At 47.4% G+C, this 15,520-nt stretch overlaps 1 protein-coding gene across 1 annotated transcript in view; it reads right to left on the minus strand.

The window, feature by feature from the left end:
- Positions 1 to 7,558, minus strand: part of birc5b (baculoviral IAP repeat containing 5b) — a 61,318-nt gene extending 53,760 nt beyond the window's left edge. Inside the window, exons 1-2 of the mRNA XM_041174298.1 lie at positions 7,481 to 7,558; positions 801 to 910 (exon numbers count right to left, since the gene is read on the minus strand). Of these exons, the coding sequence (XP_041030232.1) occupies positions 801 to 910; positions 7,481 to 7,558 (188 nt within the window). The remainder of the gene's footprint in view (positions 1 to 800; positions 911 to 7,480) is intronic.
- Positions 7,559 to 15,520: the final 7,962 nt, after the last annotated feature.

Genomic DNA, 15,520 nt, shown 5'->3' on the forward strand with positions numbered 1-15,520 from the left:
TTCTTACTTTTCTACTCTATCCCTTCCCCCCTCATTAATAAAGCCGAGGATGCTTTAGATTCTATGAACCGCTCTCAGCCTATCCCGCCACCTTTAATGACTTATGTACAATACATCCAGGTCCCTCTGCTCCTCCTTTATGTTATATTGTTTGTCCAATTTCTTTCTACCAACACGAATCACTTCACATTTTTCCACCTTAAAATTCCATCTGTCATACATTTCACTAACTTGTCTAATGTTCTTTTGAAGTTCTGCACTGATCTCAGTTCCAAATACTTCATCATTCACACATTTTGAAATTGTGCTCTGTACACCATGGTCTAGGTCATTAATATGTATTAGGAAGAGCAAGGGTCTCAACACTGACCCCTGGGGAACATCATTATAAATTTTCCTCCAGTTGAAAAACATCCATTAACCTCTAATGTTATCTGTCACTCAGCCAATTTTGCTGTCCTTTTATTCCATGAGCTCTAACTTGCTCACAAGTGCAGTATTTTTAATCAAGTGTCTTCTGGAAGTCCATTTTACCACATCAACCCGCTCTGTTAACTCAAAAATCTTCAACAAGAGCAGAGTAGGATTAATTGGATGCTCCAAAATGACAACACAGGCAAGATGGACAAGTGGCTGCCTCCTGTCCTATATTATTCTATTGATTGTAACACTTTAGCATGAGGCTCCCAGATAACCATAGCTCAGCACTACATCCCAGTTATCACACAACTTCAGGATAAATGCCAAGTTCATTCTAATAGAACAAATGATAAATATATCCCCTCCCAGTCCCCATCTACCAGGGGTCATCTTCAGGCTCCCAGCTTTCCAACTCCTTCAGACAGAAAAAGCAGGTGGCGATATCAGGTTCATTCTCAGTTGGGCAGTGTAGAAATCCAGCCTCAGCCATCTGGAGAGAGACCGTGAATCATCAATGCATCAACATCAGGACCAACGCAATCAAAAATCAACATGATCAGATCCAGCTCGAGGGCAGAGAAGTTTCAAAAAGTGATGTCAGCATAAAAGTGAGAGCTGATTGGTGAGCAGTGGGTAAGTGTTTTTCTTCCATTTAAAATAGATTAAGCTAAAAAAGGTCATGGTTCTAGTTTTTATTTAAAAGTACATGAATACAGTAAAGTTTAAGAGGGGTTTTTTCCCCAACTAGAGGCTTGGCAGGGCAGCTCAGTCCCGTGTTATGTGCCGCCTGCAACATGTGGGAAGTCCTAGACGCTCCTTGAGCTCTGACTGATCACGTGTGCAGGAAGTGCCACCAGCTGCAGCTACTTGAACTCAGTTTCAGAGTTTCAGCGGCAGCTGGAAGCACTGAGGTACATCCGCAAGGCTGAGAGTTTTGTGGATAGCACGTTTTTAGACGTGGTCACCCCACAGCATATGGAAGTGCAGACAGAGGGAATGGATGACCATTAGTCAGAAGAAAGGTGTCAGGCAGGTAGTCAGGAAATCCCCAGTATGCATCACGCTTGAGAACCATTTTTCTGTGTTGGAAAAATGTGAGAGTGATGGTTCCTCTGGGGAGAGCAGCCACACTCATGGCACTGAGTGGCTCAGCTGCACAGGGTGGGGAAGTGGTGGGGGGGAGAGAAAAGAGGTGGAAGAGCAATAGTGGTAGGAGGCTCGATAGTAAGAGGAACAGACAGGCGTTTCTGCGGCTGTAGATGTGACTCCAGGATGCTATGTTGCTTCCCTGGTGCCAGGGTCAAGCATGTCACTGAACAGCTGCAGGGCATTCTAAAGGGGGAGGGCAAACAGACAGAGATCGTGGTGCATATTGGTATCAACGACATAGGTAGAAAGAGGGATGAGGTCCTGCAAGCAGAATTTAGGGAGCTAGGAAACAGATTAAAAAGCAGCATCTCAAAAGGTAGGAATCTCTGGATTACTTCCGGTGCCATGCACTAGTGAGTATAGAAATAGGAGGTTAGTCCAGATGAATGTGTGGCTGGAGAGATGGTGCAGGAGGGAGGGCTTTAGATTTCTGGGATATTGGGACCGTTTCTGGGGGCGGTGGGACCTGTACAAGGCGGATGGGTTGTACCTGTTCCAGAATGGGACCAACATCCTGGCGGGGAGGTTTGCTAGTGCTGTTGGGGAGGGTTTAAACTAACTTGGCAGAGGGGTGGGATCCTGAGAAAAGGTTCAGCAGGGAGAGATGCACAGCCAAAATTAGGTGAGAGCACAAGTGAGCCTGGGAGACATAGAAATTATAGGCCAGTTAAGGCACAAGGGAGTTTGGCAAGGTTGGATGGTATTTATTTTAATGCAAGGAGCCTGATGAATAAAGCAGATGAGTTGAGGGCACACATTAACACATGGAAGAATGATGTCATTGCTGTCACAGAGACATGGCTGAGAAAGGGGCAGGATTGGCAGCTCAATATTCCAGGATATAGGGTCTTCAGGCAAGACAGGGAAGGAGGTAAAAGAGGAGGGGGTATTGCAATATTGATTAAGGAATCAACTATAGCAGTGAGGAGGGATGACATCTTAGAAGGCTCCTCAAATGAAACCATATGGGTAGAACTTAAAAACAAAGGAGCAATCACATTGCTGGGAGTGTACTGTAGGCCCCCAAACAGTCAGAGAAATAGAAGAGCAGTTATGTAGGCAGATTTCAGAGAAGTGTAAAAATAATAGGGTAGTAATAATGGGGGATTTCAACTTCCCCAACATTAACTGGGTTAGTCATAGTGTGATAGGTTTGGAGGGAGCCGAATTCTTAAAATGCATCCAGGAAAGCTTTTTAGGTGAGTACGTAGAAGGTCACAGAATCACAGTGCAAAAGAGGCCCTTCGGCCTATCGAGTCTGCTCCAACACGTGAGAAACACCTGACCTACCTACCTAAGCCCATTTACCAGCACCTGGCCCATAGCCTTGAATGTTATGACGTGCCAAGTGCTCATCCAGGTACTTTTTTTTTTTAAAAAGGATGTGAGGCAACCCGTCTCCACCACCCTCCCAGGCAGTGCATTCCAGACCATCAGCACCCTCTGGGTAAAAAGGTTTTTTTCTCACATCCCCCCCTAAACCTCCTGCCCCTCACCTTGAACTTATGTCCCCTCTTGACTGACCCTTCAACTAAGGGGAACAGCTGCTCCCTATTCACCCTGTCCATGCCCTTCATAATCTTGTACACCTCAATCTTCACTGCTCCAATGAAAACAACCCAAGTCTATCCAACCTTTCTTCATAACTTAAATGTTTTATCCCAGGCAACATCCTGGTGAATCTCCTCTGCACCCCCTCCAGTGCAATCACATCCTTCCTATAATGTGGCGACCAGAACTGCACACAATACTCCAGCTGTGGCCTCACCAAGGTTCTATACAACTCCAACATGACCTCCCTATTTTTGTAATTTATGCCTCAATTGATAAAGGTAAGTGTCCCTTTTTCACCACCCCACTAACATGCCCCTCCGCCTTCAGAGATCTATGGACACACTCGCCAAGGTCCCTTTGTTCCTCAGAACTTCCTAGTGTCATGCCGTTCATTGAATACTTCCTTGTCAAATTACTCCCTCCAAAGTGTATCACCTCACTTTTCAGGGTTAAATTCCATCTGCTACTTATCTGCCCATTTGACCATCCTGTCTATATCTTCCTGTAGCCCAAGACACTCAACCTCACTGTTAACCACCCGGCAAATCTTTGTGTCATCCGCAACCCACTACCCTCTGCATAAAAAAGTTCTTCCTCATGTCCCCCTTACACCTTCTGCCACTTATCTTGAATCTATGTCTCCTGGTTCTAGAATTCTCCACCAAGGGAAACAATTTTATCCTGTCCACTATCTATTTCCCTCATAATTTTATACACCTCAATCAAGTCACCTCCCAGCCTTCTTTGTTCTGAGGAAAATAACCCCAACCTATCCAATCTCTCCTTGTAGCTACACTTTTCTAACCCTGGCAACATTCTTCTAAACCTCCTCTGCACTCTCTCCAGAGCTATTACGTCTTTCCTGTAACGTGGTGACCAGAACTGCACACAATACTCCAGTTGTGGCCTCACTAGTGTTTTATATTATTCCAACATTATATCCTTACTTTTATATTCTATACCTCTGCCAATGAAGGAGAGCATTCCATATGCCTTCTTTACAACCTTGTCTACTTGAACTGCTGCCTTCAGGGTCTTGTACGCCAAGATCTCTCACTTCATCTACCCCTCTTAGTATATTCCCATGTCATCACCCTCTGTCTGCTACAACTAAGCCAATTTTGAATCCACCTTATCAAATTACCTTGTATCCCATGTGCATTTGCCTTCTTTATAAGTCTCCCATGTGGGATCGGTGTTGGGTGTCTTGATACTTGTGGTATACATAAATGATTTAGACTTGAATGTAGGAGATTTGATCAGTAAGTTCGCGGATGACACGAAAATTGGTGGGGTGGTAAATGTGAGGAGGATAGCCATAGATTATAGGAGGATATAGACAAGCTGGTCAGATGGGCTGATCAGTGGCAAATGGAATTTAATCTGGATAAGTGTGAGTGATGCACTTGGGCAGGACAAACAAGGTATGCAAATACACGATGAATGATAGAACCCTGAGAAGTACGGAGGGTCAGGGGACATTGGTGTGCATAGCCACTAGTCCCTTAAGGTAGCGGAACAGGTAAATAAGGTGGTTAAGGCAGTACACGGGCTACTTGCCTTTATTAACTGAGGCTTAGAATATAAGAGCAAGGATGTTATGCAGGAACTGTATAAAATAACTGTGGTTAGGCCACAGCTAGAGTATTGCGTGCAGTTCTAGAATCTGCATTATAGGAAGGATGTGATTGCACTAGAGTGTGTGCAGAGGAGATTTACCAGGATATTGCCTGGGCTGGAAAGTTTTAGTTATGAAGAGAGATTGGATAGACTAGGGTTATTTTCCCTGGAGCAGAGGAGATGGATGGGGGACATGATTGAGGAGTATAGATATGGTAGACATGAGGGAACTGTTCCCCTTGGTGGAGGGATCAATAACCAGGGGACAGAGATTTAAGGTAAGGGACAGGAGGTCTAGAGGGGATGTGAGGAAGAATTTTTTCACCCAGAGGGTGGTGGGAATCTGGAACTCACTGTCTGAAAGGGTGGTAGAGGCAGAAACCCTCATAACATTTAAAAAGTATTTGGATGTGCACTTGCGATGCCATGGCATACAAGGCCAAGGGCCTAGTGCTGGAAAATGGGATTAGAATAGTTCGGTACTTGTTTGACGGTGCAGACTTAATGGGCCGAAGGGACTTTTTCTGTTGTGCGGACTCTAGAATATGTGGAGAGAAACCATGAATCATCAATATAGCAACATTTGGAGAGAAATTGGCCCAGGTTTCACAGCAACGGTGAAGCTGCACACTCACCATGGAGCACAAAGAAACCTGTAGTGAGCTCCATATCCTTCCTCCTTGGGAAGGGATCTCATCCTGCGGAGAAACCGGGGTGGGCGGGTGACAAAAGAGGAAAAACACCCCACAGAGGAGGAGGAAATTACTGGATTTTCAATTCTAACTACGTTTGGGATGTCGGAAGTTGCAGTTCATTTCAGAGAAATGATAGCAGACACTTGAATTTCCCTCAGTCACAAAACCCAGAGCACAGTAAATCCTCCTCATTATTCATTAACAGCTGGGCTCATTTTTTCCTCAAGGTGATGTCTAATTCCATGTGGAAAGTTATTATTGAATCTATTTCCACCACCTTCATACAGCACTGAAGGTTCCATGTAACATTAAATAACTTTTCAAAAAAAAAAAAAGAGTTGATTATATACTTGAAAAGTAAAAGCTCAGGGCTATGGGGAAAGAGAAATGGGATTAATTTTGTAACCCTTTCAAAAATCTGTACAGACGCAATGGGCTGAATCCTGTGATTCTCAGATTCTAATAGCTGGATGACTTCAAACGAATCTGTGCACAAAAAAGTGTTTAAAATTTAGAAGCCTCAAATGGTAGAGATTCTAGGGCAATGATATTTCAATTAAAAATATTTAAGCACAAAAAGGTCCAAACTGGGAGATTTATAAGCTACATTACAATCAAGTAATTAGGCTTTTAGTCACCATAGAAGTAGGTGGTCATGATCCCAAGGAGCACCATTAAACTCCTGAATAGAAGACAGGGCTAGAGATTCCCAAGGGATTAACAGTTGTGGAAATAATGATCTGGAACAGCTCACAGGGTCCAAAAAGCAAAAGAAAGAGAGAGAGAGAGAGGGAGAGCCAAGAGCTTCCCAATGGGATTGGGAAAGATAAAAGGTCCATTTAAACTCCTGCAACCCAGATGGAAGCAAAAGTTAGGCAGCTGTGTCAATTTTCAATTCAGCAAGTTGTTTATTTAACCAATTTGGATATTTGAGCCACCTTCAGACAGAACTCATTAAGGCCCCTTAACTTTTTGGGGTTTAAAAATAAAACGTAATTGTGGCCCTTCTCTCAAAGCAAAATCAGTCAATTTTTGATGGAGACAGGGTTAATTCTACTGTTTTTGGATGTTAGGGTAAGTCTTTGTTCAGGAATAGCCCTCAGACTAGAAAACCACCATTGTCACCTTGTTACTTAAGGACAAGGGAAAATTTAGGAAATTATAAATTCATTTGTTAAGGGAAGCTACTAGAGTCAGTTATGTCTAACAAACGTAGTTGAATGGTTACCTCCAAAAAACCAATATGGTAGGTAAAGCAGCCAGGAATTAAGAGGGTGAATCTAGGGCAGTGCCATGAGCTTCTTGTTAGTTTTACTCCTCCTTCCCCTTCACCCAAAAAAGAAACAGACAAGGTGGCAGGGGGAGTGGTTGGAACACCCCCCCCCACCCCCGCACCAAGTAAAGGGAGGGAAACTAAGAGCAAGATAAGGATGACCCAGATATATTATCCTATCCTAGTCTTTAGTAACTGACAGGTCACCTGACCAAACAATCATTCTTCTAATGAGTGCAGGTACACACTTGCAAACAAAATTTAATACTTCAGTTATTTAATACTTCTCAGTTTGTCTCTTCTCATTGTAACTTATACTTACAGTAATTATTCAACCAACAAGCTATTGTACATCCAATATCCAGATAAATGTATTACCTTACACAAGGTCAAAAATCAGCAGTGGTAGCGCTGACCTCAGCCTCCTGGTTTAAATTGGGTTGAAACTCCATTTGAGAGTCAACACAGACCTAGAAACATTTAGTATCACCTTAAAGAAAGACATTAACCTCTAATCTTGTGGAGAGGGGATTGCCTGGCCAGCTCCCACACCAGAGGAACTCTCAGCTCAGTTCCCTCCACCCTGTTATTCAGGGACGTACAAACTCCCAGGACAGTTTCTGTTTTGTGCTGGACAGTACAGAGGCATTTCAACCTCTCCCCTACACACAAATAAAAAACAGATCATCAGACAGTCTCATCAACATACACAATCCACTCAGACTGACAGTCAATTACATTCACACATTCCAATAGTTCCCATACTCACATTTTCAGGTGTACATCGGCAGTTCTCAGTAAATGGCCAGTTTTTGAACGTGGCCAGCCTGTTCTCATAGGAATACATTAACTTAGACTCCAACAGCCACCTGCAATGATCAACCATCTTACTCAAGAACAGCTCCTTTGTGCTCACCCTCCCTGCTACTGAGAGTAATCAGCTCCAGCTGATCAGTCACTCACCCTATTAAAGGAATGAACCAATAAGACAGGGCCCTGTATTAAATGGGCTGGTGGTTCCATTAATTTAAACCAAATGCTACTGAATAATCTTCAAGCACCCTCCTTTAACCAGTAAAATACAATTGGACAGAAGCTTGGTGGGACAACTGTCATTCAACGATTAAGTAGAATCAATTGCAGTTAGCAGTTAGGCTGGAGAGAGGAACATCAGACAGAGGTCCGGCTTTTTCTTGCCCACTGGCATCGGGTGTTCAGTAGCATGAACAGACAATATGGTGTAATCTGCCAAGTTGCCTTCAGTAACCCTGCGAATGGAGTGCAGCAGAGATACATCTGGTCACGACCAGATAGGTCCATCAGTTCCAGTATAGACTTCCTAAGCTTTCAGTCAGATCCACCGACGTCAAATCGGTGTTCTTCTCTAACCACTGCCTCCTACTGGCTGACTGTCACTTACAGGAAGACCAGAGGGTGGGCAGGGGGACATGGAAACTGAACGCGCAACTGCTGACCCCAGAGAACATTGAGGAGCTCAAGAGGGATTACAAAGGTTGGAGAACCATGAAACCCCTCTTTGAGTCGCTGACACACTGATGGGAAGCGATCAAGAGAAACATCAAGTGGTTTTTCATCCTCAAAGGCATCCAGAAAGCTAGAAAGGAACAGAGGGAAATGTCCTGACTCCAGAAAAACATGCAGATTCTGCTCCGGCTGCAATCAATGGTGGTCAATGTCAAGGAGGAACTCAAGAGGTGAAGAGCCAGCAAGCCTCGCACTTTGCCTCGGAGGCCTCCAAGATCATCTTCCGTTCCAGAGTCCGCTCCGTGGAGCAGGATGACACTGCTCACGTTTCTTCTTCCAAAAGGTACACAGAGACAGCTCTGTGATCAGCAGCCTGAAGGAAGAAGACAGCTCAGTAAAGTCATCACAGTCCGACATTTTGAGGATCAGCAAATCCTTTTATGCCGGATTGTATGACATGAAGTCCACAGACAGCACGGCCTCCCAGTCCTTCCTGTCCTCTATCACGGAGGTCTTAGACGACAGCACACGGGAGAGCCTGGACAAACCGCTAACTCCTGACGAACTGACTAAGGCCCTTGAGTCCTTCGAGAAGAGTAAAATTCCCAGAAGCAACGGCTTGCCAGCGGAGTTGTATTCTGCTCTGTGGGACTGGATCAACCCAGACCTGCTAGAAGGGTATGAGAGTATGCTCCTGGCCGGCAGTATGTCAGAATCCATGAGGAAAGACATCATCACCCTCATCTACAAGCACAAGGGGGAAAGGGAGGAAATTAGAAATTGGCGACCCATTTCACTGTTGAACGTGGACTATAAGATTCTGTCCAAGGTCATTGCCAATCGGGTCAAGTCCGCTCTGGAATTGGTGATCCACCCTGACCAGACCTGCGCTGTGCCGGGCAGGAAGATCTCTGACAGCCTCGTGCTGCTCAGGGATACGGTTGCCTATGTACAGGACAGGGGTGTGGATACCTGCCTCATCAGCCTGGATCAGGAGAAGGCCTTTGACAGAATATTGCACACCTACATGATGGATGTGCTCTCCAAAATGGGGTTTGGGGAGGGAATTCGCAACTGAATCCAACTGCTCTACACTAACATCAGTAGTGCAGTCTCAATCCATGGGTGGGAATCAGATAGCTTTCCTATTAAACCTGGATCAGGCAGGGCTGCCCTCTCTCGCCTGTTCTTTTCGTGTGTTGCATAGAACCCTTTGCTGAGTCCATCAGGAAGGATCCGGGCATAAGACGAGTGACGATCCCAGGCAGTGGAGGCACTCAGATCAAAGTCTCCCTGTACATGGACGATGTTGCCGTCTTCTGCTTGGATCCGCTGTCGGTGCACAGACTGATCCACATGATTCCAAATGCTTCAGTGCAGAGGGATCTGGGTGTCCTCATGCATGAATCGCTGAAAGCTAGTCTGCAGGTACAGCAGGTAATAAGGATGGCAAAAGGAATTTTAGCATTTATTGCTAAAGGAATAGAATATAAAAATAGGGAAGTGTTGTTGCAACTGTACAAGGCATTGGTGAGACCGCACCTGGAGTACTGTGCACAGTTTTGGTCCCCTTACTTGTGGAAGGATGTAGTTGCATTGGAGGTGGTTCAGAGGAGGTTCACTAGATTGATTCCGGAGATGCGGGCTTGTCTCACGAGGAGAGATTGAGCAGTTGAGGCCTTTACTTGCTAGAGTTAAGAAGGATGAGAGGAGATCTAATTGAGGTATATAGGATGCTAAAGGGGATGGACAAAGTAGACGTGGAGCAGATGTTTCCCCTTGTGGGGCATTCTAGAACGAGAGGCCATAGTTTTAGGCTCAGGGGTGGTAGATTTAAATCAGAGATGAGTAGGAATTACTTTTCTCAAAGGGTCATGAATCTGTGGAATTCACTACTTCAGAGTGCAGTGGATGCTGGGATGCTGAATAAATTTAAGGAGGAGATAGACAGATTTTTAATTAGTAACAGGTTGAAAGGTTATGGGGAGAGGGCGGGAAATTGGAGTTGAGGCCAAAATGAGATCAGCCATGATTGTAATGAATGGTGGGGCAGGCTCGAGGGGCTGAATTGCCTATTCCTGCTCCTCATTCTTATGTTCTTATCTTGTTCTTATCTGCAACCAGTTTGAACTGGCCCCAGGAGCCAAGGTAAATCGTGGGAAGAGCGAGGCCATGTTCTTTGGGAACTGGGCTGACCGATCCTTTGTTCCCTTCACCATCAGGTCAGACAGCCTGAAGGTGCTGGGGATATGGTTCGGAGGGACCAGGGAATGAGTTAGAAACTGGAAGGAGCGAGTGTCTATGGTGAAAAGAAAACTGGGCATGTGGGAGCGACGCTCCCTCTCCATTGTGGGTAAGAACCTGGTCATCAGGTGTGAGGCACTCTCGCTGTTGCTGTACGTGGCGCAGGTCTGGCCCATTCCACACTCCTGTGTGGTGGCGATCACCCGAGCCATCTTCCGCTTTATCTGGAGGTCAAAAATGGATCGTGTCCGCAGAGACAAGATGTACAAATCTCTAGATAAAGGGGAGAAAAAATGTGTCCAACATCGCCCTCATACTGATGGCCACCTTTGTGTGTGGTTGCATCAAGCGGTGCATAGACCCTCAGTATGCAAACACGAAGTGTCACTACATGCTGAGGTTCTACCTGTCCCCGGTGTTGTGAAGGATGGGTCTGGCCAAGCTGCTGCGAAACGCTCCAAGTAGTTGGACCGTGCGGTACCACCTGTCCCTCGTGGGAAAATTTATGCAGAGAAACACCTTTGACCACAAGTCCATCAGGCAGTGGTCGGCATGTAACGCCTTAGAGGCCCTGAGGGAAAAGGAGAGGGTGGATCCTGTGGGATGGTTCCCTGAGCAGACTGACAAAGTCATTTGACAGAATACCTCATCGCCAAAACTTTCCAACAAACACCAAGATGTAGCTTGGCTGGTGGTGAGAAAGGCCCACCCTGTCAGATCCTTCCTACATGCCAGGAGTCTCACTCCCTCTGCACATTGTCCTCAAGGTGGCTGCGGTGGGGAAGAGACCGTTGTTCACCTCCTTGTGGATTGTGCCTTTGCAAAGAAGGTCTGGAGAGAGATGCAGTGGTTTCTGTCGAGGTTCATCCCGAGCAGTTCTGTGACACAGGACTCTGTGCTCTACGGGCTGTTCCCAGGGACACACACCAAGACAAACATCAACTGCAGCTGGAGGATCAGCAACTCGGTGAAAGACGCTCTTTGGTCTGCCCGAAACTTGTTGGTCTTCCAGCGCAAAGTGTTGCCCCCAACCGAGTGTTGCAGACTGGCACATTCTAAAGTCCAGGACTACATGCTGAGGGACGCACTAAAGCTTGGGGCAGCCACTGCAAAGGTGCAATGGGGAAGGGTCGCTGTCTAAGACTTTTCTGAGACAGTGCACCGATGGGTGGGGGGTGCTGGGAATTGTATAGACCCCTCGGGCTGTATGACTCATATTGAATATATGCAGTGAATATTACATGTGTCACAATAGGATTGAAGTTCCTCAGAGTGTAACATGATCTATGTCGATAACTTAAATACCATTGCACTGTCTGTCTATAATGACCATGTTGAAATGTATTGAAGCGCCTCACGATCTATGTGGAAAACTGGAATTTGATTGCACTTTTTATGATGACCATTTAGAAATGTTTTGTAATGTTCTTTCAGATATTTTATGAATAAAGTATATTTTTCCATTAAAAAAGGACAATATGGAGCAATCAGTTTCATGATGGTGTGAAAGCAGTTTGAGATCATCTGCTCAGTGACAGGCCGCGTATCCCACCATCGGGCATTAGGAACCTCATTGTAACACATCTGTACATCATTATTAACCCCATTGTAACACATCTGTACATCATTATTAACCCCATTGTAACACATCTGTACATCATTATTAACCCCATTGTAACACATCTGCATATCATTATTAACCCCATTGTAACACATCTGTACATCATTATTAACCTCATTGTAACACATCTGTACATCATTATTAACCCCATTGTAACACATCTGTACATCATTATTAACCCCATTGTAACACATCTGTACATCATTATTAACCTCATTGTAACACATCTGTACATCATTATTAACCTCATTGTAACACATCTGTACATCATTATTAACCCCATTGTAACACATCTGTACATCATTATTAACCCCATTGTAACACATCTGTACATCATTATTAACCTCATTGTAACACATCTGTACATCATTATTAACCCCATTGTAACACATCTGTACATCATTATTAACCCCATTGTAACACATCTGCATATCATTATTAACCCCATTGTAACACATCTGCATATCATTATTAACCTCATTGTAACACATCTGCACATCAGCCCACCGGAATCATCCCCCCCCCCCCCACCCCCTGTCCGTTGGATCATCCGTCCATGTCGGAGGGAAAGCAGCAGATAAAAGGTGTGAACATGGAGGGAAACTCGGGGGTGGGGGGGAGGTGGTGGGGAGGTGGGACAAGGGCTGCCTTGTAGTTGAGGCAACCTGTGGGAGGGGGTAGGGTGGGGGGTAGGGTGGGGGTGGGGGTGGGACAAGGACTGCCTTGTGGTTGAGGCGACCTGTGGGAGGGGGTAGGGTGGGGGTGGGGTGGGGGTGGGGGTGGGGTGGGGGTGGGACAAGGGCTGCCTTGTGGTTGAGGCAACCTGTGGGAGGGGGTAGGGTGGGGGTGGGGTGGGGGTGAGGTGGGGGTGGGGGTGGGGGTGGGACAAAGGCTGCCTTATGGTTGAGGCGACCTGTGGGAGGGGGTAGGGTGGGGGTGGGGTGTTGGTGAGGTGGGGGTGGGGGTGGGGATGGGACAAGGGCTGCCTTGTGGTTGAGGCGACCTGTGGGAGGGGGTGGGGTGGGGGTGGGGTGGGGGTGAGGTGGGGTTGGGGGTGGGGGTGGGACAAAGGCTGCCTTGTGGTTGAGGCGACCTGTGGGAGGGGGTAGGGTGGGGGTGGGGTGGGGGTGAGGTGGGGGTGGGGGTGGGACAAGGGCTGCCTTGTGGTTGAGGCGACCTGTGGAAGGGGGTAGGGTGGGGGTGAGGTGGGGGTGGGGGTGGGACAAGGGCTGCCTTGTGGTTGAGGCGACCTGTGGGAGGGGGTAGGGTGGGGGTGGGGTGGGGGTGATGTGGAGGTGGGGGTGGGACAAGGGCTGCCTTGTGGTTGAGGCGACCTGTGGGAGGGGGTAGGGTGGGGGTGGGGTGGGGGTGAGGTGGGGGTGGGGGTGGGACAAGGGCTGCCTTGTGGTTGAATATAGCGCAGAAGCATTCAGGATGGAGGGGTAGGTTGGGCGAGGGAAGCAACCATGTATTAGGGACACCTTATATAAAGTGAACATTCCTCTGCAACGAAAACAGTTCAAGCGCAGCCATTGATATGATTGGAGTCGAGCTTCTAGCTTATCTGCCCACTCAAGCAATGCAAAGGCACCAAAATGCCACCAAAATGCTCCAGAGCTTTTCAACCCCCATCAGCACAGACTGCAAGCTAATGAGGGTTTCAGTGGACTGCAGAGCAGTTGTACGGCTGCACATTTTGTACAATCTCCTTGCTAAAGCTGGCCGAGGAGCAGTCACTGGTAGAGGTGCTCACAGTCCCTTGCAATGTCAGCATCCTGATTTGGACCAGTCTGCCCGATGGTTCAAGCTAACAGTGCTGCCTTGTTAGGAGGTTAGGAGGGTGCCTGTGCATGAGCTGAGAGTACAGCTTGCAGTCCAATGGGCAGCAGCAGCCAATCATTCGGGTGGAGTGAGGCGGAGGTGGGTGGGGTCTCAGGCAGCCATGAGGCGCACCAATCTCTGGCTATCCAGCCAGCACTCTCCGAGATGTGTTAAGGGGCCTTCAGACTTAACCAGGACAGGTTCTTGGTACACCCATGCTAACCCACGTGTCACTCGCTTTCACCCTGCAGGTGGAGTACATCAGGAGCAAGGAGCCTAGTGAATTAGCTGGATGCCTCGTGGCACACAGAGAGCGAAGAAGACAGAGGAGAGAGCGCGACTGAGGCTCCTGGCTGCACAGAGGGAGGAAAAGCACCCTCTAAAAGAAGGGGCAGCTGGGGCCCCCGCACACATACTGCCCAAGAGCCACAGTGAGCTGTGGCTGGTCGGCGCCTTGCCAAACCCAGACATCGCCTTTCATTCCTGCAAATTATCGAGGACCAATGTCGCCGAAGATTGCGCATGTCTAGGGAACTGGTTGCTCACATCTGCCACCTGCTGCAGGATTTGGTGCCAAGGGGACATGGAGGGAAACACTGCCAGTGGCATGAAAGTGATCTTGGTGCTCAATTTCTACACCAGTGGCTGCTTTCAGGGCTCCATAGGTGACCTATGTGGGATCTCACAAGCCTCCACCCACAAATGAATCCACAAGGTCACAGATTCCATCTTTGCGAGGGCAACAATTTTGTGTATTTCGCCCGGGACTGGGACAGTCAGGATGCAAAAGCAACTGGAGTTGCCCAGATCTCGGGTTTCCTACAGGTGCAGGGTGCGATTGACTGCACTGCATTCAGGTCTCCGTTACAACATGCAGTGGACTACATCAACCTCAAGGGATTCCACTCGCTGAATGTGTAGCTGATGTGCGATCACCAGAAATGTATCCTGCAGGTGTGTGCACGGTTTCCAGGGAGTATGCATGACTCCTACATCCTCAATCAGTCACAGACCCTGGAGCCTTCCAGGGCCCACAGAAGCTGCAGGAATGGCTCCTCGGAGACAAGGGCTACCCACAGAGGCCGTGGTTGATGAACCTGTGCAGCGGCCTCAGACTGCAGCAGAGTGACGGTATAATGAGCTCATGCTGCAACTCACAACTTGGTGGAGCAGACCATCGGGATGCTGAAAATGAGGTTGGAGGCTGGTGAAGCCTTGCAAAATAATCCAGAGAGGGTGTCACACATTGTCATTGCCTGCTGCACCCTTTACAATCTGGCACTGCAATGGGGAGAGGAGCTGGCTGAGGAGGAGATGGATGAGCTGGAGGTCTCCTCTGATAAGGAGGACGCTGACAGGGATGAGGATGAGGAGGTCCTCGAAGGTGACAATGATGGGAATGAGGCCCTCGCACTGGCCAGATGTGACAGGCTCACTGGGGAGGCCCTCATAGCTGCCAGATTTGTGGAGGAGGATGACGATATGCAGTGAGGTGTCCCCATAGATCCTCACATTGCATCTGCGAATGTTTGACTCCAGCCTGGCTTTAGGCAGTGTGAATACCCTCTATGATAATGCTCCTGTCATGGAGAAGCAGTGAAGTCCTTAATAGTCACTTGATTGCAGGAGGATGATGAC

The sequence above is a fragment of the Carcharodon carcharias genome, chromosome 25 (genome assembly GCF_017639515.1).
Source record: "Carcharodon carcharias isolate sCarCar2 chromosome 25, sCarCar2.pri, whole genome shotgun sequence".
Lineage (NCBI taxonomy): Eukaryota > Metazoa > Chordata > Chondrichthyes > Lamniformes > Lamnidae > Carcharodon > Carcharodon carcharias.